Here is a 24,627-nt window from a genome sequence, read left to right as displayed (position 1 = left end):
TCGTTACTTTTGACAATAAATTAAGAGCGGTTAGATGCATATTAAAATATAACATATTATATGTACTATTATAACAATTGCATACAGTTATCAGATGTATTTAACCATTTTTTCACGAAATAACGAAAGTGGTGTGGTTGAATCGGTACAGGCAACACGTCATTCCTGACCTAGCCGAAACAAGCAAAATAAACAAAAATGGGGAGCCCGTCAGTGTGTGATGTTGCGGTGCTACGATGTGATTAATTGAAAATACAGGATCGTTTATAGGCTGTATTTTGCCGTTTCACACAATCAGCTACGGTGAATTGCACAGTTAACGTCATACTCTGCGTGTTTACAGTTGAATCTCCACTCTGTGATGAGCTGTAAGTATGTGCGCGTGTTTTGCTAAGGTGTTAGCATTGACTGCACAGACATACAGATGATTGTAAACAACTTGAGATGTATGGCTGTTGATAACAAATGGCGAGTCTGCTGTTTCAAATCTCTACTCGGATGAACTCACAGTTAATTGACGTTGATTTTTATAAATCTGTTTTTGAAGAGAAGAGTGCTGTTGTTATTGTTTTCTATTGAGTAAGTTACATGATTAAATGCTTAGAGGCGAGCTGTCAGAGATGTGACAGTATTAATGACACGAAGACAATAGTGAATTCGTTTATTATTATATATTAAGGTAGGATTATGCAAAAGACCCCACCACCATATTGATTTTAACTTATACATGGCACAAAATCCCAACTCAACACATTTGGTAAATGGCTATGCTCTTCTTCATTTATCTGAATACTATGTAGTATAAAAATATAGGCTAGTTTTTATTTTAAAGTGAAAATATTATTCTGCCCTCAGAACAGAAGACCCTAGTGACATGTTATATAATAATAATAATAATAATAATGTAAACACATTATTATATTGCGTTTATTCAGTAATTCCACAAGTTAGATGTTTATTTCAGACATCTTGGTTATTCATAAAACCTATAGGATAACTCCGTGAAAACATTCAGTTTGAATTCAGTGTTGTTATTGACAACTATAATCAATTAATAATGCATTCATGTGTCTGTTATAACTTAAGTACTCGAATAAACTGGGATTCTGCTTTGTCTGTCATCAGTTATTCAAATATTCAACAAAATGGTCAAAATAGAATAGATAATTTAGTAGTTTACATCAATGACACTATTTCACCTTAATCTATATTAAGCAAAAGTCATTTATACATTCTGTAAAAGTTTACCTGTGCAGTGGAGTAAGATGGCCTCTTTGAATAATTTATATTATTTTCCCTTGGTAACACTTTGACTGATAAATTGTCATCTTGTAGATGTTGTATCTGAATATGTTATGATTTTATATTATATAATTTATTTATTTTTTTGACTAATTGACTTGACTTTGAATTATGCGTTGTATATACCTTTTCGATTATTGTACTATTATCTGTAAAGTTAATCAGCTCTTCCACTGTTTACTGAGAAAACTTCTTTCGTTTGTATGTCTTAGGCTTATGCGACAATGGATAGTGATCTGAGTACACAGGACAAGAAAGACTTGGATAAATTCATCAAATTCTTTGCCTTGAAGGTGATTGCATTAATAAATACATTATAAGGTTTTGTTGCATCCGTGAAATCTGGTCTCCCAGTCGACACAGAGTGATGATGTACTTTGTTGTACCTATGTGTCTTTCAGACGGTGCAGATTATAGTTCAAGCCCGACTTGGAGAGAAGATCACCACTTGCTCATCTTCATCACCGACCGGTTCAGACTGGGTAAAACACGATGAGGATGCTCCTTTTACAAAGAGCCCTGTTTTCTTTACATCACAACTAACATGAACTCTGTTTGTCTGTGTGTCTTTATGTTCTCTCAGTTTAATCTGGCAATAAAAGACATCCCTGAGGTGACTCATGAAGCAAAAAAAGCTCTTGCTGGACAGCTGCCTGGCATCGGCCGATCCATGTGTGTGGAGATCTCCCTCAAAACCTCAGAGGTCTAGTCTTCATTTCTGTTCACTCTCTATATAATAACAGTATTATGATAAACATGAAACAAAATGTTTGAAATGCCTAAGATTTTTACCTGAGTATTAATAAGTTGTGTTTACCAATTCAGGGAGACTCCATGGAGCTGGAGACGTGGTGTTTGGAAATGAATGAAAAGTAAGCACTCTGATCCCCTACACATTCAGATGCTCTGTGTAGAGGTTGGTACATTAACAACATATACCAGGACGTAACTACGGTTTGGATTTTTTCCCAGGTGTGATAAGGACATTAAAGTGTCCTATACAGTTTATAATCGGCTGTCTCTGCTGCTCAAGTCTTTACTGGCCATCACAAGGGTGACACCTGCTTACAAGCTTTCACGTAAACAAGGCCATGACTATGTCATACTCTACAGGTACTCAACAAACTTCCTTCAATGCTCCACAAGGCCCCATAATAATACATGGTTTTATGCAGGGAAAACATGTCCAATCAGATTTTGCTACATTTCTTGACACTGTTATTGAACTGAATTGAATCAACACTGAAGTGAATTGAGCTGAATATTATTAAATGACACTATTGCTGTCTGTAGAGCTGCTAATAGCTGAATTAAGCTTGTTTCATGATTTGATTAACTTTGCACTTGTTGAACTAAACTGAATCCACACTGAACTGATTTTGAGCTGAATAACGACACTATTATGTTCTGTAGAGCTGTTTTATATTTGAACTGAGTTCGTTTCATAATTACTGAACTCTGCAACATTCACAGTGCTGAACTAAATAATGAATAATGACACTTTAGAGAAACAGTCTGTATTGTATAAAGCTCTACATAAATAAATGAATTGACTTTATTGACATTATCTTAATAATATCTCTTCGATAGGATCTATTTTGGAGATGTCCAGCTGACAGGTCTCGGGGAAGGTAATACTGTGAGGAGCAAAATACTAATAAATGTTGTTTAGATATTCTCCAGAGCTGTGTATTTGTTCAGATTCTTCACGTCTCTACGCAGGGTTCCAGACAGTGCGAGTGGGTATTGTAGGCACTCCCATAGGCACCATCACTTTGTCCTGTGCATATCGCACTAATTTGGCCCTCATGTCTTCAAGGTATACATTACAGCTTCCCATATGCAATACTTTTAAACGCCTGGGCATTCTGGTTATTGTAGTTTTGTAGTGGTTTTGTGCTAGATGTCTTTGTGTTGTTTTTTTTACAGGCAGTTTGAGAGGACAGGCCCCATCATGGGTATCATCATTGATCATTTTGTGGAGCGACCCTTCACTAATATGGCACACATGCATCCTTGCAGTTACAGGTGTGAAAAGTCATAGTCACAGAATAGATAATGTTTAAACATTTGGGGTCAGTACGATTTTTGTTTTACAATGTTACAAAAAACTTTTACAATTTTACAAAAAAGTCAATTTCTTATAAATGCTTTTCTTTTTAACTTTCTATTAATCATAGAGTTCAGAAAAAAAATTCCACAAAAATACTAAGAAGCACAACTTTTTTCAGCTTCGATGATATAGCAGTATAGAAACCCATATTTTGTTTTTACAGTATAAAGTTTTACAATAGACCTATGTAATAGTGTCAGCTGTATAGAGCCTTTTTAACAATGTTTAATATTATGTTTAATATTAAATATGTTTACATCTGTGGGGGGGGGTTTCCAAGCACTCAGGATGAGTTGGAATTAGGCTTGCTGCGATAGTCTATGTTAACGGTGTTACGCGGTTTACAGCCTCACACCGATTACATCACTTGCCGCCCCTACTGCCCCACACGCCCCACACGCCAATGAACCGGTGGGAAAATTTCCTCACTGTCACATACCTAGTTGGATTTAAACTGTTAATACCAGTGTCTCACTTCAACATACTGATAGTACAGAGATTCAAACTGCTAACTGCTCTCTTAACCTCTGGCCTCATACCTCCTTTTTTCTTATTTCTCTCTTAGAGCTCCTGGAGAAGATGAGGGAGGGACTTATGCAGGAATAGAAGACTCTCAGGAGGTGTGCACCACATCCTTTTCCACCTCCCCACCATCACAGGTAATGCCGTCACTGTCAAAAGTAACCTTTTACCACCATCTTTGTGCAGGTCAAGCCTCAATACAGGTGCAGTGCAGCCTGTCATCTAAGAGATTAACTGTTAACCTCTCATAACGATTAGCTGTTTTCATTCACGAGTCTCATTCTGTGGTACTCATTCTTTATATGTGATTGTTTTTTTTTGTATTCCTCCAGTCACGAAAATGATCTGAGACTGCTGTGTAGGAAAAATCTGAAGTGTTTCCCCCTCCCCACTGTTTGGTTAGACTGGTGTCCTGATTAGTGTTGTTATTGTAAACTAAAAACAAATAGTTTTCAGTATTTGAAAAAACTTAAAATAGAATTTTTCCCTAGGAAACTAACTGAAATAAGTTGAAGTACTAAAATCACAAAAACTGAAATAAAAATAAATTAAAGTAAAATAGACATTTAAAAAAAAATAATAATAATAAAAAGAAAAAACATGTAACAAAATAACAAAAATGTAAACTAAAAGTAAAAGTTTAAAAATAAAAGCTATTTCAATATATGAATAAATATGAATAATACTACAATGACACTTGTCTTGCTGTACTGTGTGGTATTGCAGGGTTCAGAAGACGAACGTTAACAAAGTCAATACGGTCATAAAATACCATTTATGTGGCCAAAGTATCAGATTCTCTCTCTCTCTCCATTATCTCTTTCTGTGGTAGCGTTGCTTCTTTTCATTTCTGTTGCCTTTGTTTTTCTTCCTTTCTCTCTTCCTTTCTTTCTTTCTGTGTGCATGTAGTGTGCGTGTACTGTAAGTAAGGCACATTTTAAGACACCTAAGCCAGCTCTGATGGCCACACTGAAGGTTCCCCTCATGGGGCTTGGCATCTCACAGCAAGTGAGTCGTGTTTGTGTGTGTGTGTGTGTGTGTGTGTGTGTGTGTGTGTGTGTGTGTGTGTGTGTGTGTGTGTGTGTACACGCATGCAGCTGGTAGAATAATTACAAAGAGTGTGTGTGGCCCAGTAACCTACAGTATATTCCACTGCTTACCCTTCATAACCTCGTATAACCTTTTAATTCAGAGGGTTATACAGTAATACCCATCCAAGAGATTGTTTGCACACTGCAATCGCTGCTGCCTTCTCCTTGAGCTCACCTGCCTGCTGTTTTATTTGAATTATTATTGTGTTCGCTCTGACCACTTCTCTGTTCCCTCTTGCTCTCTGCTCTGCAGTGAGGTTAATACAGGACCGGACTTTAAAAGGGCTCTTAATCTGACATTTGACCCCATTGTGACATGAATCTCTCTCTGTCTCTCAGCTGTACAGCTCTCGCCTGTCATATCAGACTCCTGCCCTGGGAACTGTGGATTTGTGCCATCCTACGAATTGTACTGCTGCTGCACATCCTCACCAGGTACGGCCCACACACATGCAGGGGCCCTATCCTGACTTCACTTGACTTCAAGCCCTTCATCCCCTCTTATGTACACCAGCTGCTGGGAATTGTGTGTGTATGTTTGTGTGTCATTCTGCCCTGAGCAAGGTGGCCATGTGTGTTTCTCTACCTAATCAGATGGTTGTGCTGGGTAAAGAAGGTGGAGTCCCACAGTTGCCGGCTCAACCTAATCATGGCACTGCAGCTGAGCACGGTCGTATCCCATCATGCCCCACTGGACAGTCCCATCAGCCAGCACCGCCCACATCCTGTGGCAGGTAAGAGTGAAGAGATTATGTTCAGTACTGATTTTTTAATTTGTCAATTCACCAAAGTGTGTGTGTGTGTGTGTGTGTGTGTGTGTGTGTGTGTGTGTGTGTGTGTGTGTGTGTGTGTGTGTGTGTGTGTGTGTGTGTGTGTGTGTGTGTGTGTGTGTGTGTGTGTGTGTGTGTGTGTGTGTGTGTGTGTGTGTGTGTGTGTGTGTGTGTGTGGGTGGTAGTGAGGTGAAGACTGTGTGCCCTTCTGATGCTCCAGAGACAACCTTCACCAGGAAAGTAGGAGCTTTTGTCAACAAAGCCACCACACAGGTTAGAATACACTTACAAAAACAATCAGAACAAACATTCCATCATCATCAGTTGCGTATACAATATTTTTCTGCATTTACATGAACTACTGGTTTGTTTAGCATAGAATTAAATTATAATTTAAAAGTTTGAGGTCTGTGAGGTTTTTATTGTTTCTGAAAGAAGTCTCTTATGCTCAGCAATGCTGAACTTAATACAAAATATATATGAAATAATACATTATTACAATTTAAAATAACTGTTTTCTATTTTCAATATTTTAGTTCAGTTTTCATTTTCACTTCAGTCGCAAGATCTTTCAGAAATCATTCTAATCTGCTGATTAGCATGCTGCTCAAGAAAAATGTATTATTATTATCAATGTTGAAAAAAGTTGTGCTGCTTAATATTTTTGTGGAAACTGATACTTTTTTTCAGAATTCTTTGTTGAATAGAAAGTTCTAAAGAACAACATATTTAAAATGCAAATCTTTTCTTAAATTGAAAACATCAATTTAATGCAACCTTGCTGAATAAAAGTATTAATTCCTTAATTGTTCTCATCCCAAACTTTTGAATGATGGTGTATACATTAAGCATGCGTTTTTTGATATTCATAAGCCAAGACTTGCTTATTACATATATAAGTATATGATATATAAAATATTACTGATAAGTGCAGTATACGCAGAGAACAATGTAACTTTAATGTAAACAAGTTGGATTATAGCAACATTGCTAATTAACATCCATTGTCCCTAGGCAGGCACATACAAGGACACATACACAAATATAAATAAAACACTAATAGACAGAAACCTCAAACACATTATTTAAAAATGTCTAAGTAAACTTTTTACTCATCTGGTTCAGCATAAGCCACTTTTTTAAGGTGATGTTTAAAAGTGTAATATGTAGAACACTGTCTTATTTACTGCGGTAAGCTATTCCAATAATTACTCCCTATTACAGACGACTTTTTGTCCAAAATTTGTTCGCCTAAATGGCACCTCGCAATCCCCTCTAATGATAGACCTAGTACCAATGCCACAATCCGTCCTCTTTTTTTATAAATTCATTTAACGAAGGTGGGGCAAGCCTGCAAAATGCATTCTGACGTGTACGTGTTACTCCAGGTTACGACAAACAGTCTGGATCTTCCTTTTGCTGCGTTCGCTCCAAGAGTATATGACCTGGAGGAGAACGACCCAATGGTACAGTTAAGCAAACCCACTACATGTCCTTAGCGTGCAGCTGCGTCCTCCACTGTCTCTTCATGTTTTTCTCGTTTTGCAGGTGCACCCTCCTCCATCCCCGGCCCCTTCATCTCCTTTGCAAGGCAGCCTGCACTCAAACAGCTCGAGCCACAGCGGGGGACAGCCACACGACGACTTTGTCATGGTTGACTTTGTAGGTGCACCGCAACATGATATAAAAAAAATAGTTATCAAGATCAACTTTCCTCTAGAGGTATTGACAGCTATATTGCAGCGAGCACATTGAAAGGCACAGAATTAGCATAACATTGAGTGAATGGGGACTTATCAGAATCATTAGAGAGGTTCGACACCAAAAGGGAGTTTATCAAGCAATTCACAGAGCATCTAGTGATCCAGACAAGTCAATAATTCATCTGAAAAGAAGCTTAGACTCTGACCTGAGAGAAAGCTCCAGATGATTGATGTTTAATAAATCTAAAGAAGACTTTACTCTTCTGTATTTTTATTTCACAAGTACAGTGTTAAATGATGCAGTATCCCAAGCCAAATGGACTCCTTTGAAGCTAGTGAGTGTTGACTCCGAGAGGCCCAAAGAGACCTGCTTGATCATGCTATTTTTTTAAGTCTGTTTATGCGTGACCGAGCATAACTGTGTTGATCAGAGCAATTGATTATTGAGCTTAAAATCAATAATAATATTACTAGAGAGAGAAAACCAGAAAATACCATCTTGTTTTGTGTGGGCAGCTGGGACATGAGAATTGTACTATGAAACCAATGTAAACAAGCAAGTACCTTGGACGTATAAGGTAAAAGACAGATATGGTTCATATTGTGTTTAAAGACCAGTTTTGTGTTTATGTGTGCCGAACAGAAACCAGCATTCTCTAAGGATGACCTTCTTCCAATGGATCTAGGCACTTTCTATAGAGAGTTTCAAAACCCTCCTCAACTCGCAAGCCTGTCCATCGATGTCAGCGCTCAGTCAATGGCTGAGGACTTGGTGAGAAACAAACACATATTTGCGTCACAGCACATTCCGAACATTTTTGCAGTCTAAATGGGACAGGATAACCTTCAAGCAAGAAAGGGATGTGAATTTACATAGGAAAGATTATTTAGCACCAAACCAGGGCTGGTGTTAAAATCATAATTAATGATTCTAATGATACTAAAATTAAGAACTATTAAATAATTGCAAGTATTATTTAACCGTAGTTCTTTTAGAAACAGAATCTGTATACAAACTATATACAGGGTGTAGGGTGACTGATTCATTATATTCATTTCGTAGTATGATGTTTTAACATCGGTAACATTGTGATGTGTTTATAGTTAAATGTTTGGTAAAGTGAATGTATTTGAATTTGTATATGAATGTATTTTTGCAGGACTCTCTTCCAGAGAAACTGGCCATTTATGAGAAAAACATTGATGAGTTTGATGCATTTGTGGACACCTTACAATAGAACAGAACAGAGATTGCATCCTTCACAACCTCTTTACTCATCCTGCTTCCTTCACTGAGGTGTCAATGTTTTCATTAACAATGTTTTGTGTCAGTTTTACCATGTGCAATGGTCTATGAAGAGAATCATCATTAAGGAAAAAAAAGTGAACTGAGGTAGAGTATGAGATGAATCCACTGGCTTGGGGATAGCATCTGTTAAAGGAAAAGCAACATTAATTCTCCCACCCCTGTATTTATTAAGATAGCAGAACTGTGTAAGTAATACTCACTGTAATGAATGTATAAACCTGTACCAGCCTTTATTTTTGTTTTGCTCATCATGACAACACATCCAGCACACTGACTAGTCACTGACGCAGATTTCTGAAGTCTTTACAACATGAGTGTGAGGGAAAATATGAGAATATGTCCAGTTTTGTTTTAAAGGCTTACCCATGAATGACACTACAGTGAACATTGACAACAGTGAATTGTGAGTTGGTCTGCTTACCTCCTTCCTGTAAATGTATTTTACCATAACTTTTCAAACTTTGTTTAAGTAGGGACAGTTTATCATTACTACTTGTCCGGTCTTTGAATGGTGAGGAATGTTTTTTCTTGTCTTTTTTTTAAAAGCTTATGTTGGCAACTGGCAAGTCACTAGGAGCTGGACCTTCTTCAATTATTTTAAGTGTCATCTTTCTCCCCCCTTCACTTTGTTAATAAGGCATGTACATGTTGTGTAATAAACTGATTTATTTCACACAGCCTATTTTTTTTATCTCTCTCTTTCTCTCTCATAAATCCTGAACTGGTAAAAAAAAACAAAAAAACATTGCGTCTCCTTGAAGCAAACTTCCAGTTCCTTTAGCTAATATGTCATATGTTAGCTTGACGTTCACCCAATAGAGAGGCGAAGATTTGACTTATTAATATTAATTGAGTTGCGTCACTGGAAGGCTACCAAGGAACTTTATCAGTGGCTATTTAATAATGCATGAGCGCAATAGGACAAACACACGCCTTCTTCCATATTAGGATAAAACCAGTGTTGTTTTTAACAGCAGTTGTGAAATGTTTTTTTTCTATCGTGACGTCCAGTTGTCTGAACAACACCCATATGTAAAGCTGACTGTGCCGTCTTCCTTCTTTGCAAAAGCGGACTTCAAGCGCCTAAGTAAGTTTTATATAGTCTTCATTACTTCGGGTTACGTAAATGCACGTACACTGTATGTCACGTATGTTTGTTTAGCCTACGTGCTGTTCTGTAGTTACGTGTACGTCGTGCTCACCCGTCAGATAGGTGTCCACACTTTAAAATGTCCAGAAATAGGCTCGCTTAGTCAGTCGTCTTTAGGTAATAATAACTTAAAGTGTTACGGAGCTTATATGTATATTAAACTTATAAATATTCAAATGAGAGCAAATGTTTTTTTTGTTTTGGTAATGGGAAGCATTGGGAGTCTGATTTGTTTTGTCTTTCCTTACTGCATAGTGAATGATGTGTAACAGTTATGTTTTATATTGTGGAGAGCAAATGTTGGGCTCTTTTAGAGATCACACTTGGGACCGTTGGGAATGGGATCCGGACAGTAAATCTCCTGATGCTCATCTGTCTCTAAGCCGACAGGCTGTGTATTTTCATGTCAGTCCTCTGCTGGACAGTCAGGGAACCGCAGGGGTCAGAGGCAGCAAAGGTAAGACTAGTGAGTGAATAGCGCTGTTTTTGTTGTTCTTACGTATTATTGTATTAAAGTTCAATTTTACATTTAATCAAGGTCATACGGGGTATATAAACGTCTAGTTGAACATTAAGTGCCTTCTTGTACTAGGCCTGGAGAAAGTTAATTTTTAACTAGTGATTGAAATGCTAATAAGGCTTTTATTATACTCTAGTTCTCGAGTAGTCGTTTTGAAGATAACTATCATATGTTGCATTTGCTGAATGTAGAAAGCTCTTCATTACTTCATAATAACACACATTTCTACATAAGGTTTCACCCATGGTGAGCATTACTGGGAGATTGAGTTCCTTGAGCCGCCATATGGAAGCTCTGTGATGGTGGGGGTTGGTACCCAAAATGCACTGCTTCACACAGGGGACCAAAGGTTCATTAACCTCATAGGTGAGTAGTCATGTTTCTCTTAGAAATACCACATTATTCACCCACATTTTAGGGAGACAATCAATATGTCATGGCTAAAATCATTCAGTAGGATGTAAATAGCAAATTGGGAGCAGCAGCAAAGGTTGATTCATTTAAATAAATTACACCATCTAATTATCAAACAGGAATTTTGTCCCATCAATGGCTCATAGATTAACAAGGAAGGAAAGAAGACCATACAAAAGAACACAATACTTCTCTTTGTATCACTGAAACTGTTTATTGTTGAGTGTCCCGTTGCTTTCTTCAAAAAGGCATTGACAGTGAGAGTTGGGGTCTATCATACAAAGGCTTCATCTGGCATAATGGAAAGAGTCTAAAATACTCAGAGCCTTTTTATGAAAGAAATACAGTCATTGGGGTTCTGCTGGATTTGAACGCCGGAACGCTGACGTTCTTCCGGAATGGAGTGAACCTTGGGGTGGCGTTCTCTGGCCTAGAGCAGGTAAAGAGGGAAACATCACTGCATAGAGTTTGTGGAAGTATTGGATGTAGTTTATATGTGGGTACTTATAAATGCTTCTGGAAGTTTTTGTTCCTTGCAGGTCAGCAAGGCTCTGTTTCCTCTGGTGAGCTCTACTGCCCCTGAAACTGAGCTTCAGCTGGGTTTGAGAAGCCAGAGAATGTCCTCCCTACAGGAACAGTGCATACACATCATCACACAGTCCCTTTCACATTGTAGACACGCACACAAATTACCATTACCCACACCTCTGCTCTGTCAAATACACACACATGCACATTTATAAGCAGGGCATAGTCTGTTTCTGACTTAAAATCATGCCAACCTCAAATAACAACACAATTCTGTCCAGTGCAATAGATTTTATATGCAGACCCTCTTCAAATTTTTTTTATTTTTTGTGTGCTTAAATTGAAAATAAATAAATCAGTCAATTCAAAGCCTATGTGACTGTATATATATATATATATATATATAAAATCATATGTAAGTATTTCAATTATAATTATTATCCTCTTTCTCTATCTGTATTCCTGTTTGTATTCTTAATTTATATGTAATTTCTGCACTTGACAAAGTGGCAATGACGAAGTTCCAAAATACTATATAACTATTTATTATTAGTTTATTATACTCCCAGTGTCATTATTACTGGGAAAAATATCTAAAAGCCAATAAAATGCCTGCTTTTATCTGTCTTTATCACTTTTTATTTGCTCATCACAACCTGTAGATGTTCTAAAGCTTAAAAAACAAAACCACAAAAGGGGAAAAAATATGACACCATCTCTAACAATTTATTACTCTGAATTCACAGCGTGATATACAAAAGTAAAGATTTCAAAAGCACAGAATACATTTTAACAGCCAAAATGGAAGAAAAGAACCTTCACAAAAGAAGTAATGCAAAGTTCCACCTGGAAACCAGAGATACACGTCTACAGCACAGGTAAACAGGTATGTGTTTGGATACAGATACAAGAGAATGGCACAAAGTTCACAGATCTGTCCAGAGAAGGGGAATTCAATTCAACAGCTAATATCATCGCCAGTTCACTTCAGTAAGGCACACAGACACGTGGGTTTGAGGGAGCTTGTCTAAAACTATTTAAGCCACTGGTCCACATGTCAATGCTCAGGTGTATTGACATGAATAAGACATTTGCATGACACAGTAAACAGTTACAATTCAATATCAAGGCATATGACACAACTCGTTAGTGCTAAATTAATTAGTACCCAAGGACCTGCTGTATGGTTCTTTTGGACTTCAGATCATGAAACAATCCTCCTTTGTGCAAAATCCGGACGGTTCATATCCATTAATTATGAAATTAAAGCGAAGGGGAAACTCCCACTTCAAGTACAGAGCCCCGTGATACAACTGGAATGTCGATGTACTTACGTCTTTATGTACTCAGACACCAGCAATAACTTATCGCACTATGATATATTTACTCATAGATAAAACCTCAATTTTACTAAGAGGACAAAATTGCATCAAATTGTTGTTTGCTATTCCTAATCTTGTTTGGGCTTTTGTTTCAAATGCGCCCATGTGTAATGGCACTGTCCCTGACAGGCAGTACGTCTTCTAGTTACAAATACAATTTACCACAACCATTTTAACCACATAATCTTTGGCCAAAATAAATATTTCTGGGGTATAATAATACAACAGCATTACTGAAAAGACCACACACAAAATACACAAAACTCCATACATACAGAGAGAAGGGTAGATATGTATATAAAAAAATCAGCTGTTTCAGCATCAGGAAATTTGTGCTGGCCATAAAAGTATCTGCCCTGTTCCTGGAACCACTGAGACACTAAAAAAAAAAGATGAAACGGATAATATAAATGAAGTGTGATTGAAAGATCTTTGAGACAATACATAATACCATATATACTTTGTGTAATAAGAAAGAAGCATGTTTAAAATAAGTGTTTCAAGTTTTGTGTAGTAGTGCTTTTTACTTGTCCATAGCTTCTGCCAGCTATGGCTTACAAAATAAAGGATGTGTGCATTTAGTCTGTTTTTTTCTTGGAAAAATGTACTGAAATAAACTTGCATCGGTCAAGTCGAACAAACAATATCCAAAGTACAGCTGATGAGCAACTAAACTAAAAATAAAAATGGCTGCCTGTACTCCTTGTTGGTTTATTGATTTAGGCCTCTGCTAACAGACCTTATAAAACTCTTGTGTCTGTGCAGTACCATTATGTCTGACAGCAGCTACATGACTTGTGCAGGAGAGACAAGATGATTGTCAGAATTTAAATCACAGCCTAAACTTTTGTGAAAGCTTGACCGCCCTGCGCCTTCTAGTATCCTTTTCGTGTAGCTTCACCCATTTGAAACACTCATGCATTTTACAATACTGAGGGAGACACGGAGGACGGGACACAGCAGAGGGGCAAAGCTATGGAACAGGGAAGGGACAATAACCGGGGTGAAGTCAATGTGAAAAGTTCTCCTGCTCCTCACTGAGCGAAGACCTCCTGATGAAGGTCAAGCAGGACGCGGGTGAAGTTGTTGATTGGTCCGATTGCGCTGAGTGTCATGGAAGCATCCTGACCCCACAGCAAGTTAGGCCCAAACACCACAGCCAGGTTGGCATTGGTCATCTTATTGACTTCACTCTCAGCAGATACCTGCACATCAATAACAATAAAGATCGAAACACTAACGGGCTTAAAGGAGAAAGTAGGAAAGAAATACTGAGCAAGATCTATTAGCATGGATATTTATTGCTACAATGAGGTTACCTGTACAATTATCAGCTATTTTTGTAAGGAAAAAAAATGTGTTGGGAAAAGTTTAATGTAAAAAAAAAATTATTTTTAAAGTGCCCCTATCATGGTATTTTAAAGGTTCCTAATTTTGTTTTGGAAGTTTCCTACTATAAGTTTACATGTAACCAAGGTAATAAAACATTTTTTTAAATAAAAAGCTGTAATTTTCTCATAATATACACTGCACATCACCTCATTTCTCAGTGACTGAAAAGGTTCAATAAAAGATTCAGACTCTCTAAAAACCCCTCTTTTCCAAGAGCCTACTCTGCTCTGAATGGTCAGATGGCGTGGTCAAAGTACACACTGTTCGCGGCAGCCAGTAAAGACCATAGGCTGGCATTATGCAAATTTAGTTATTTCTTTTGGGAGACAATAACTCCATGTATCGTGCACTTTGATCTTTGTAGCTTTGCAGACCTCTTACATTCATAAACGGCTATATTACACACTACATGAAAGGTAATGTCAGAAAAAGCATAATAGGGGCACTTTAAATAATTTTTTTTAAATAATTGTAAAACATTAAAAATAAGTTATATTTAAAATTCTAAAAGTAAAATAAATAAAAAGTTACTGAACTTTTAAGTAAAAAATCCTTATTGTCGAACATTGCCGAATATGATGAGTATTACCATTACCTGAGCAAGGAACTGTATGAGGAAGCGCAGTGATGCATAGTTCTCCTCAGGAAGTGACATCAGCATGTTCCGAATTTTTTCTGCCTGAGACTCCGTATCAACATCTGATAAAACACAAGGAACTGTAAATAGTTTGTATGCAAAAACATGTTTTAGCAAATCCGTTAACAAATGTCAGTATAGGAGGTGTACAGATCTGTTTGTGTGTGAGTGCTTTCTGGAACCTGCTGGAATTTGGAGGTGGTGTGTGAGTGGGTTGTGTGTTTGTGTTCTTACTGTGGAAGTTGACAATGTCATTGTAGAGCTGGTAGGTGAGCAGCGGCTCTGGCAGTTCTCTGAGGAACATCTTTAGAATCACAGCTGCCAAGTGGACATTGTCCAGCTGAGTGAAATTCACTTCCTCTCCTATAGACGCACACACAAGCTACATTCAGAAGACTGATGCCGATCGATCTTATGAACAGGAAATGTGTACAGAGGATCACATGACTTTACCAGAGTTATATTTCTGCTTAATATCCTTAACCAAAGAAACATTTGCAGAACGCCGGAATATTCCCTCTATCTGGAGGCCTACAAATGAAGATGAAAAAGAAATTCACATTCTCAAATAAATAAATAAATGTACAATAATCTATAATCAATTTGGCATTCCATACCTATGACTGTGAGCTCAACAGACAATTTCAACCCATGAAGGCAAAATATATATATAAAGTAACAAAAGACCAACCATTCTCCTGCAGGTATCCAATAGTGTCACGCATGACTAGTGGAATTCCCTCCGAATCTGCTGCCAATTGTCTCAATCTGATTTCAAACAACAACAAAAACTCAATCTCAATAAGCAAAGCTTCTAAAAAAAAAAAATGGCAGGGTTAAGAGTACATTCTGTCCTAACTCAAGAATGAAGGTGCTTCATGTTTTTTGTCAGTAAAAGTAGCTCTGTGAGATGTTAGAAGAAAAGGTTTAAGGAAAACTCACGCTGACAGTGGGACGCCAAACTGCTGGAAAGGAAGAGGAGGACTACGGGGGGGAGAGATCGGTCCAGGGACGACAGACGGCTTCAGAGACAGACGGATCTTATCATCATACCTACACAAAGAAACTCTTGAATGAATTTTTTTCTCGGCTAAAAAATGATCCGAGTACATGTATAACTGCATATATAACTTCTTACTCTCTGACTCTGTTGGGAATCACCAGCTGATCACACTTCACAACCTCCTCCAGCTCACTCAAATAATTTACGTAATTTATCTTCTGGCCAAACTTGAAGCTGTAACATGAAGTATAGAATACAGGCTGTCAGACCCAGATTACAGTACAGATCTGATAGAATCTACAGATTAAATACAGAATAAAACAGAACTTTACGGAAGACAGAGGTTCAGCATATTAAGCATAGTGTGGCACTAACCTGATGATAGGTTTGAAGAGAATAAGGATGGTTCTGATAAACATGGTGGGATGGACGATGTACAGCGCCTTGATATTTTTCTTATACCTGCAACAGACACAGCGATAGTAAAGCTTGAGAGAACCAATTAGAACCAATTGCTCTTGTGTACTATTGTTAAAGCACTCATGAACCTCTCACTAACAGAAGCATCACTCACTTCCTGTCAAACTCCCGATAGGCATCTCGAAGCCAACTGAGAGAGGGCTTGTTCTCCCTGGTCAGACCATGATGGAAGTAAATGAGGGTATAATCACTCTCCACATACTTGTCAAGAGTCTGCTTCAAATACCTGCACACAAATATCAAATAAATCAATTCACACCAAATATAAACATCAAATTAGGCTGAAAATTTAGACTTATGAGAAAAATGTCAACTACTGAAACTTCAGGTTTCATTTATACACTTTAGAGTGAAATTTGCTCTTCATAGATACACATTCCATTATCCTCTCAGACAACTCCTGAAGTTCATAACAAGGAACTAAACAGATGTAAGACGTCTGTCTCGATTTCACTTCATTAAAAACTTGAGCATTATGGTGCTTTGACCCATTAACCACATGACTGATTTATCACTCTGCATAAATGTCAACTACTCAGTATATGCTAACAATGAAGGAAGAAATACCTCGAGAATATGAAATGAAAACAATTCAAATATTTTGCTGACAGGATCATATACATTTGCCATTTTAAACTAACTTTAATCGTCTTAGTTTCTAGAATAATCCCTGAAACTGCTAAATGATGTGACATAGTCCCTTGGTTTCACAGGCAAGGCTTAAGCCTAGTCCCAGACTAAAATACATGTTTGAATTGTTTTAACTGAAAGAAACATATCTTAAAATATGTCAGTGCCACTGTTTTTTCTCAAGATGCACACCAGTAAAAAAAATTGGGCAGGTTTATAAAGTCTACTTAAATGTCCTAATTGAACTAAGGTCTAATCTAAGCCCGGTCTATGAAATCAGGTCAGTGCGTTTTATGCTTTTATTTTTATTTATTCATAAAAATGACAAACATTTTAGTCGACTGAAATTTGTTTCATATGAATTAAGTACATGAATGTGGTTAGCAAAACTGTGCTATAATTTAATAAAACTTTTTCTGAAACCATTAACAACTATCAAACTCTAATAATTTTATCTGAATATTATTTTAAATGTCACACCAAATTACTTTGTCACACCACAGGATAACAAAAAATGAACATTATTTATTGTAAAAATATATTATTTTCACAATGTAAGAATATAATCAATATATTTAAACACCATATCTATTAAAACCTAAATATATTAGGATTAACCAAATAAACTACACAAGAAAACATCAGTTGACAACTCAAAAGTGCTGCTTATATCTTCTCCATTTGTTTTCCCTGAGGACAATTTCTCTCCTTGAATCATAATCAATGTTTTCCCTGAACTTTTTTGTTCTCTGTACTTGACCTTAATCTTTATAGTGTCTTGTGCTAATCTACATAAGACTGCCTGGACAAATAATAAACCATGTCATTTCAACCACCCGTAATTAGCAAAAAGGCAATGCATAGGTGATGCAACGTATTAAAGGGTCAGTTCACCCAAAAATGAAAATTAAGTCATTAATTACTCACCCCCATGCTGTACCAACCCCGTAAGACCTTCGTTCATCTTCGGAAACACAAATGAAGATATTTTTGATTAAATCTGAGAGGTGGATCACTGCTACATAGGCTGCCTAAGGGAATGGAACTTGACGGCCCAGAAAGTCATTAAAGAACATGTTTAAATATTCCATGTGCCTACAGTGGCTCAACTATAAGTTTATCAAGCGACGAGAATACTTTTTGTGCGAAAAAAACAACATAAATAACGGCTTTATTCGACTATTCCATTACTTCCTTGTGGGCCTTAAGACGAGAGTTGAAGAGATTTCCACGACGCATGCACGAGAACTGAGAAGAAGACGTTCTTCTTCTACTACTTCTTGTTCAGTTCAGTAGGCACATGGAATATTTAAACATGTTCTTTAATGACTTTCTGGGCCGTCAAGTTTCATTCCCTTAGGCAGCCTATGTAGCAAAAATATCTTCATTTGTGTTCCGAAGATGAACGAAGGTCTTACGGGGTTGGTACAGCATGGGGGTGAGTAATTAATGACTTAATTTTCATTTTTGGGTGAACTAAGCCTTTAAGACAAGCTTGATGAAGCACAAAAATCAAGTAAGAGTAGTGACGCCTACATGAGAAGTTTATGATGATCCAGCTGATGTTGGGGGGGCATGCGACAAGCGTTAAAAACGATGACTTTCCGACCAAAGTTATCATCACCTATAAAGAAAGAGAAAGATCAAGAACTTTAGAAATAGAATAAATGCTAGCTGGTGATGCTTATGCATTTAAAAACGTCTCACCTGCCACCTCCACAATCTGATGTCTGGCGATGTCATAGAAGGGGTCGTCCCAGGACAGATGTGACTTGTCACCAAGACTTTTAATGTCTGAAGCTGCAGGGAAGAATATATTGAATGGCACATTTCAAGCAAATTTTAAAAATTAATGAGTCTAAAAAATGTAATTTTGCAGACTCTTCACAGGATCCTAAAATACCACTTGAATGTAAATGTCTCTTGGATTAAAAGTAAGGCATGGCACTATTTTGTAAGGCTTACAATATTACAGTCAAAGATGATACACGGAAACAAGGCTTGACATTAACACATGCCAATATAAATATTTTAATTGTAGTCTTCTCAAATGGCATCTGAAATAATTGAAGGTATAATGGTCTTTTCACATGTATGTGAAGTTTTAGCTCAAAATACCCCACAAATCATTTTTGATAGCATGTTAAAGTTGTCACTTTTTGAGGGTGAGCAAAAACGGGTCGTTTTGTATGACCCTTTAAGTGCAAATGACACGGTACAGAGGGCGGAGCTTCAACAGCTCTCTCTTAGCAGCTTGCAGACATGCACTAAAATTTAAACTGTTCTGCCTTTTATGTTCAAACCAAAGTCAGAGAATGATGGAGAGCCTCAAGAAAAAGTGACAACATGTAGAATGCAACAGGACGTTTCTGAATGGTTAGTTGATGACTATGTAGCTGATGTGGAGTTAACTATCTTCAAGGATTTGATAAGCTATAAATCGCTCGTGTGGGAACTGTTGTAAGATGCTATTGCATACGTGTTACATACTGTATTGCAATAAATGTGAAAAGACAGATGCGACTGCTTGAGCAGACTCACAAATGTGCTATACTACAACAACTCTTCCTCTTCTCAACTCTTCTCTTCCTCTTCTTCCCGGGGGCGGGGTTTATGTACATTTTAGGGGTAGTGATGTCACTAACCCGGGAGGAATACCCTTGTGCAGTCCCTACCAGCCGTTTGTTGTAGTCCTTAAAAAGCGATTTCGGGGGGAAAAAAATATCTCCATTTGCTTTGAAGTTTGAACTCTGAGCGTCGTAACTTTGCAGATGTTGTTTATGCTCGAACAGCAACATTACACAGTAACTAAATTTAGAAAAGTGAAATCATAATCAACCACCCCTTTAACTAATTGCAGTATGACACTACACTATGCTACAACTCCCATGAGCACTACCTGCTCAGAGTGTTTGCTCATTGGTCAATTCGTGAAGCCTATTGCCTTTGCTCAAGCGCCAGTGACTGATGTCACAAGACAATGTAACCAAGACGTCCCTGTAGAGAAGTGAACCTGTTCAGCTATGTGGCGGCACATACATAAAAGGCTTAACAAAACCCAGAGAGTTAACAACACACAAAAGAATAACTGAGGATGAAAAGGAAGAGGAAACAAAAAAAGAAAAGACAGTTCAACCGAAAGTGATGTTGAGAAGGGTTGGTATATGATCCAGCAACGAAAATCATGTACTGTGGCGATTGTAGGATGTACGGCAGTGAAAAGGTGAAGGGGGTCTCTTTTGTGGTTGGGACGACCAATTTTAAAGTCGAGACTATAAAAGACCATGAAATGTCCGTTGGTCATATCGACATCATATCGATAGCAATTTGTTGCATACAGTATGTCGTAAGCGTGTGTGTGCTGTATGACTAATGCTGCATAATACTTGAGTTCTCTGCTGGATCTTAAATAGACAGTGACAATTATGTCATCTGGAAGACTTCAGCTTCATTTGCTTCTAAATATAGCAAGCATATGATTGGAATTCATGATAAAAATTGTAGTTCTTTGCAATTACTTCCTCACACAGCTTTATTTTCCAAAACGAACAGTGATTCTGCAAAAAGAAACTAGCCTACATTTAAACATTATTATTATCCTGTATGACACACACACACACACACACACACACGTGCACTCACCAGATTTGCTCAGGCTAAAAAAAGGGTCATCTGGTGGCCACTGTTTGTCCTGTACCAGTTTGAGCTGGTCCAGGGCAGCACTAGGAGAGTCGTCTCCTCCCAGTTCATCTTGAAGGTCCACCAGCAGGTCAGAGGACATGATGGTCCTCTAAGACAACACAATTCACACACAACAGTTAGACATAGAACAGCACAAAACGATACCACACAACATTATGCTGAGATCTGCAAACGCTCAGTTCCCTTCACATTAGGTTCCTGTCCGTCCAGCATAAGCCTGTGCAAATGCAGCGTTTCACACGCACACACTTGCTTGAACAGTAACTGGCTGACTCACATGGGTGACCACAATGACAAATGATGAACAGGTCCTTTGAGTTTGTTTCGTAATACAGTCTTGCAATCTATGAATCGGTTCCGTGAGGATTGTTTAACGGAAGCACCTTTCATAATAAGGCACAGCAATGACATAACATTAGAAACGGGCTAATATTAATTTAGTTTTCTGGCTTAGATACTGATTCATACATTTAGGTAACACTTTATTCTACAGTGTCATTTTTTATGTTACATGTACTAACTGTAGCAGTTAACAGTAAATTCTGCAAAATTATATGCAACTAACCCAAAACCAAACCCTAATCCAACACACTATAGTAAGTATAGTACATGTTCTTGATTAATATTGCTCAGGACTTAAATGTATAATTACACTGTAACAAGGACATTATAATAATGCAAGTTTCCATGCACAAAATTACTTAGCATAAATGAATAATATTTATATTATTCAGAATAGGTTTTTATTCATAAATGATACAGCTAATGGACTAGAAAGCAGTTGTGGAATCAAAAGAAACAAATGAGCTTTTGTGATGTCTTGGACAACTAATAGTTGCAAAACTATATAATTTCTTCATTGCAATAACACTCCATTCAAAAGAACCTGTAAATTGTTGCATTAGATTCTATTCTGTTAAATTAGCAAATTAGGTTAATTAACTAAAGCATTATTAAAAAAGGATTTGTTTCTAGATCAAATAATCTTTAGGGGTGTAAATTGGACAGTTCATTGTGATACGATATGGCACTGATTCTCATAGCCAGCGATTCAATATTTGACAATACCTCAAAAAATTCTGCAGGGTCAAGCTTTGTGGAACTAAACTATTAACTAGGCTATTTATTACATTATAATTATATTTTGTTCTTATTCTTTTAGTATGAAAATATTGTGACATGGTGAATGTGCTATATTTTTGATTTCTGTATGTGTGTAGCTGTAAGGCTACTAATGCTGGCGTCAGTAGGGCTCAGACATTGATCTGCTGTGACAGTCCCTCGCTTTGGTGCCGCGCGGCAATGTGGCCATCCAACCGTATACTGACAAGAAATCTCAGTTTTACCCTATGCTCCTATTTATAGCCTTAGCCGTAGCAGAGCCAGATTCACGTTTACTAATATCTGTGACAGTCTTCATTCTACTGTGACACCCACGTCCATATCTCTAAATAATGGGATATCATAACATTCTTCATGTGGCGTAACCCGGGTCAATCTGTCGCTCTGATCAAAGAACATGGCTTATCTCAGTTATGTGATTGACTGAGTACGATTCTGTTGTAAATACTGACAGCAATCTTGCTATATTCATAGAAATCATATAGAGAAGCTCTCATCATTCTTAAGTAGCTAGTTGTTGTTGCTGAACTATCTTCTGATGTCAGTGCTTGACCAAATATCCTTTTGTTCTGACCAGACAGCAAAAATCAGTCCTGTTCCACTCTACGATGGTTCTCTAATTCATTACCCAAGATCATCAGCAAAAACAATGCTCCTCATTCACAGTTGTGCTCCAGAGACTTCAAGGCTGCAGCCAGTGAAGTCAACCAGCACTTCAGACAGAAACAAAGACCCTAAAGAGAGTTTAAAAACAAAACACATAAAGAAACCCCAACACCTCCCAAATAAACTATACGCTTTCTAAAAGACTAGCCTTACAACACCACAATTTAAAAAAAATGCCAAAAATCAATATTTAGTTTCTTTCTCAAGTACCAATGACCTTATAAACAAAAAAGGTACTACCAAGATTTCATTATTGTTTATAATCTCATTAATAATACTACAGGGGGAAAAACAATGTGATCTGTGCTCATAGCTTGCTTTCTTCTTCCCATACATATGGTAATTTATCTGTGGCAGGTCAGCAATCCAGGCGCCGCTCATCATATTCCCAGCTCCATTCTGCTGCAGCAATCACAAATGTAATAATTTTCTTTTTGTGTCTAGTCTAGGGGAGTCATTTAGCATGGTTCAGATGTGCTCAGCACATCTACCACAGAAAAATCTGCAGAGCGATGCACAAGAAAGCAAAGCTAAGTGTGTGGTGAGATTCTGCTCATCTCTCTGCAGTGTGGTCATCCATCCATGAATCCACAGGAGAAAACACAACTAATGAACTCTGCACGCCTCAAGTGATCACATAAGCGAATGGGTAGATTTTAGATTAAACTGAGAATAATAGTGAAGGATTTATTCAACATAGCCCTGCAGTGAAAGAAATGCAAGTCTCTTAATTAATACGAGGCCATAAAAGCTACATAATAATAATAATAAAGAACAAATAGCTGTTTAAAATTGTTTTAGATGGAATAGAACATGTTACACTGTAGGACACGTAAACATCTCATATAAAGATTCACTAAAGACGTAAAAAAGGACACTGAATGAGAGCGTTTTGTTGAGCTGCGTTTACTGTACACAAAAAAGGTATAGCCAAGATTTCACTATTATTTAATTATCATATGAACAATACTGTGGGAGCTAGGGGAAACTATCGACATTGGGATCGGTGCTCATAGCTTGATTTCTGCCCATGCCCATACACATTGTAACGTTAGTTTATCTGTGACAGGTCAGTAATCCTGCGTGTCTTCTGCCAGACAACAACCGCTCATGCCAGCGGTTCTTCGAACTTTTAAAGTGCTTGGGTTCAGTGTCAAACGTTTAACGTTACTCTCTTTTCATCGTCTCATGTAGCGTTAGTCAACACGTCTAGACTCCTGCTCTGGACAGATAAGGTCGGATTCTCCAGCGTTTCTAAGGAAACACAACATCTGGGCACGTAAGTTAACCGTGCGTTTACCCAGCAAGAACAGAGTAACAGTTAAACGTGTGATTTAAATAATACGCAACAGATTTCCTTGCAAGTGAGGGCGTCAAAGCAAAAATTCTGCACATATTGGTTCGTTCGTTGTTATCAGTCGACAGTCTGCTAAGCTAACTAACGTTAGCTGCAAACCTGTTTCATCTTGACTTAACAGGACGAACATTCTAAGAAGTGTTGCCCTGCCGTACGGCTAAAGACTTATGCGGATCCGAGGAAACGATGAGCAAAACCCTGCAGGTTTTATTAAGTCAAATGAAAATAAATGAATTTACCTAATTTTCAGCGCTCCCTACTGAAGTCTTCACAACTCTGTCAATCTTGCGAATTTCATTCGGGACTTCCGGTTTGCGGTCGTTGTAATCATAGACATAATAGGCTTGTTCGACTTGAACCGGCGCTGCACAGACCGATCGGTTGATGACATCAAAGTACCGCGAGAGCGATTAGAGAGCAGACGGCTCCTTATGCTTTTGAATCGCTCTCGCGGTACTTTGATGTCATCAACCGATCGGTCTGCGCAGCGCCGGTTCAAGTCGAACAAGCCTATTAAATACATAGACGCCCTATTGGCCGCTTTGGAACGTTGCTGGGATACGTCAACGCGTCCGCCATTTTGCGAAGGGCAAGACTGCACTGTAATCAAATGCAAGTAAACTGTGAGCTGCGGTTTTTCTGGATAAAAAAAAAAAATACATTTATCAACTGATTTCAGTGGTTTGTACGTGGTGTACAAAAAGTTCCATCTCTAGTTATTTAAAATCTCGAAAGTTAGACTTATATATAAAAAAAATGTAATAAGGAATTGTCAAAGCTCAGGCTTGTCATTTAGGCTATCTGACTTTTTATTCTTGGATAAGAATTGTGAAT

The 24,627-nt window shown here is 37.7% G+C and overlaps 3 protein-coding genes across 6 annotated transcripts; 2 read left to right on the top strand and 1 right to left on the bottom strand.

Moving 5' to 3' along the window:
* Positions 1 to 130: 130 nt before the first annotated feature.
* Positions 131 to 9,483, top strand: atg13 (ATG13 autophagy related 13 homolog (S. cerevisiae)). Of its 2 annotated transcripts, XM_077229027.1 has the most exons (18): positions 148 to 368; positions 1,515 to 1,595; positions 1,704 to 1,784; positions 1,886 to 2,005; positions 2,128 to 2,174; positions 2,275 to 2,415; positions 2,893 to 2,933; positions 3,025 to 3,121; positions 3,232 to 3,330; positions 3,981 to 4,074; positions 4,847 to 4,945; positions 5,368 to 5,463; positions 5,623 to 5,762; positions 5,984 to 6,071; positions 7,187 to 7,264; positions 7,347 to 7,460; positions 8,145 to 8,273; positions 8,662 to 9,483. In XM_077229027.1, exons 2-18 carry the CDS (start codon positions 1,527 to 1,529, stop codon positions 8,737 to 8,739), a joined length of 1,611 nt encoding a protein of 536 aa, XP_077085142.1. In that variant the 5' UTR covers positions 148 to 368; positions 1,515 to 1,526; the 3' UTR covers positions 8,740 to 9,483. The 2 variants fall into 2 exon arrangements, with proteins under 2 accessions (XP_077085143.1, XP_077085142.1); XM_077229028.1 differs by lacking the exon at positions 4,847 to 4,945 and having other exon boundaries at positions 131 to 368.
* A 284-nt stretch (positions 9,484 to 9,767) lies between these two features.
* On the top strand, positions 9,768 to 11,736 carry LOC143737495 (SPRY domain-containing SOCS box protein 3). Of its 3 annotated transcripts, none has more exons than XM_077229024.1 (5): positions 9,768 to 9,897; positions 10,253 to 10,417; positions 10,715 to 10,846; positions 11,143 to 11,333; positions 11,434 to 11,736. In XM_077229024.1, the coding sequence occupies exons 1-5, from the start codon at positions 9,795 to 9,797 to the stop codon at positions 11,635 to 11,637; spliced, it is 795 nt and encodes a 264-aa protein (XP_077085139.1). In that variant the 5' UTR covers positions 9,768 to 9,794; the 3' UTR covers positions 11,638 to 11,736. The 3 variants fall into 3 exon arrangements, with proteins under 3 accessions (XP_077085139.1, XP_077085141.1, XP_077085140.1); XM_077229026.1 differs by having other exon boundaries at positions 11,418 to 11,612; XM_077229025.1 differs by having other exon boundaries at positions 9,842 to 9,901; positions 10,255 to 10,417.
* Positions 11,737 to 12,129: 393 nt separating this feature from the next.
* Positions 12,130 to 24,198, bottom strand: arhgap1 (Rho GTPase activating protein 1). Its single transcript, XM_077229023.1, has 13 exons — positions 24,033 to 24,198; positions 20,589 to 20,736; positions 18,654 to 18,746; positions 18,483 to 18,570; positions 16,411 to 16,542; positions 16,212 to 16,298; positions 15,972 to 16,070; positions 15,776 to 15,886; positions 15,525 to 15,601; positions 15,287 to 15,364; positions 15,068 to 15,196; positions 14,792 to 14,895; positions 12,130 to 14,009 (listed from the first exon to the last, which is right to left on the bottom strand). The coding sequence occupies exons 2-13, from the start codon at positions 20,725 to 20,727 to the stop codon at positions 13,839 to 13,841; spliced, it is 1,308 nt and encodes a 435-aa protein (XP_077085138.1). The 5' UTR covers positions 20,728 to 20,736; positions 24,033 to 24,198; the 3' UTR covers positions 12,130 to 13,838.
* Between the last annotated feature and the right edge of the window lie 429 nt (positions 24,199 to 24,627).

The sequence above is a fragment of the Siphateles boraxobius genome, unplaced genomic scaffold (assembly GCF_051911475.1).
Source record: "Siphateles boraxobius isolate OS27281-9 unplaced genomic scaffold, OSU_SipBor_1 130, whole genome shotgun sequence".
Classification (NCBI taxonomy): domain Eukaryota; kingdom Metazoa; phylum Chordata; class Actinopteri; order Cypriniformes; family Leuciscidae; genus Siphateles; species Siphateles boraxobius.
Note: the sequence above shows the minus strand (reverse complement) of the source record. Positions and strands in the feature narration are given on the sequence as shown.

What these genes read in the sequence shown, in the direction of transcription:
- atg13 (XM_077229027.1), top strand. Translation starts at nt 1,527, where the DNA reads ATGGATAGTGATCTGAGTACACAGGACAAGAAAGACTTGGATAAATTC. An exon ending in GGCTTGGCATCTCACAGCAA is followed by an intron (nt 4,946 to 5,367) that starts GTGAGTCGTGTT and finishes TCTGTCTCTCAG; the next exon opens with CTGTACAGCTCTCGCCTGTC. An exon ending in TCAACAAAGCCACCACACAG is followed by an intron (nt 6,072 to 7,186) that starts GTTAGAATACAC and finishes GTGTTACTCCAG; the next exon opens with GTTACGACAAACAGTCTGGA.
- LOC143737495 (XM_077229024.1), top strand. Translation starts at nt 9,795, where the DNA reads ATGTTTTTTTTCTATCGTGACGTCCAGTTGTCTGAACAACACCCATAT. An exon ending in AGCGGACTTCAAGCGCCTAA is followed by an intron (nt 9,898 to 10,252) that starts GTAAGTTTTATA and finishes TATATTGTGGAG; the next exon opens with AGCAAATGTTGGGCTCTTTT. An exon ending in AAGGTTCATTAACCTCATAG is followed by an intron (nt 10,847 to 11,142) that starts GTGAGTAGTCAT and finishes TTCTTCAAAAAG; the next exon opens with GCATTGACAGTGAGAGTTGG.
- arhgap1 (XM_077229023.1), bottom strand. Translation starts at nt 20,727, where the DNA reads ATGTCCTCTGACCTGCTGGTGGACCTTCAAGATGAACTGGGAGGAGAC. An exon ending in TATCGGGAGTTTGACAGGAA is followed by an intron (nt 16,299 to 16,410) that starts GTGAGTGATGCT and finishes TGTCTGTTGCAG; the next exon opens with GTATAAGAAAAATATCAAGG. An exon ending in TTTGGCGTCCCACTGTCAGC is followed by an intron (nt 15,602 to 15,775) that starts GTGAGTTTTCCT and finishes GTTTGAAATCAG; the next exon opens with ATTGAGACAATTGGCAGCAG.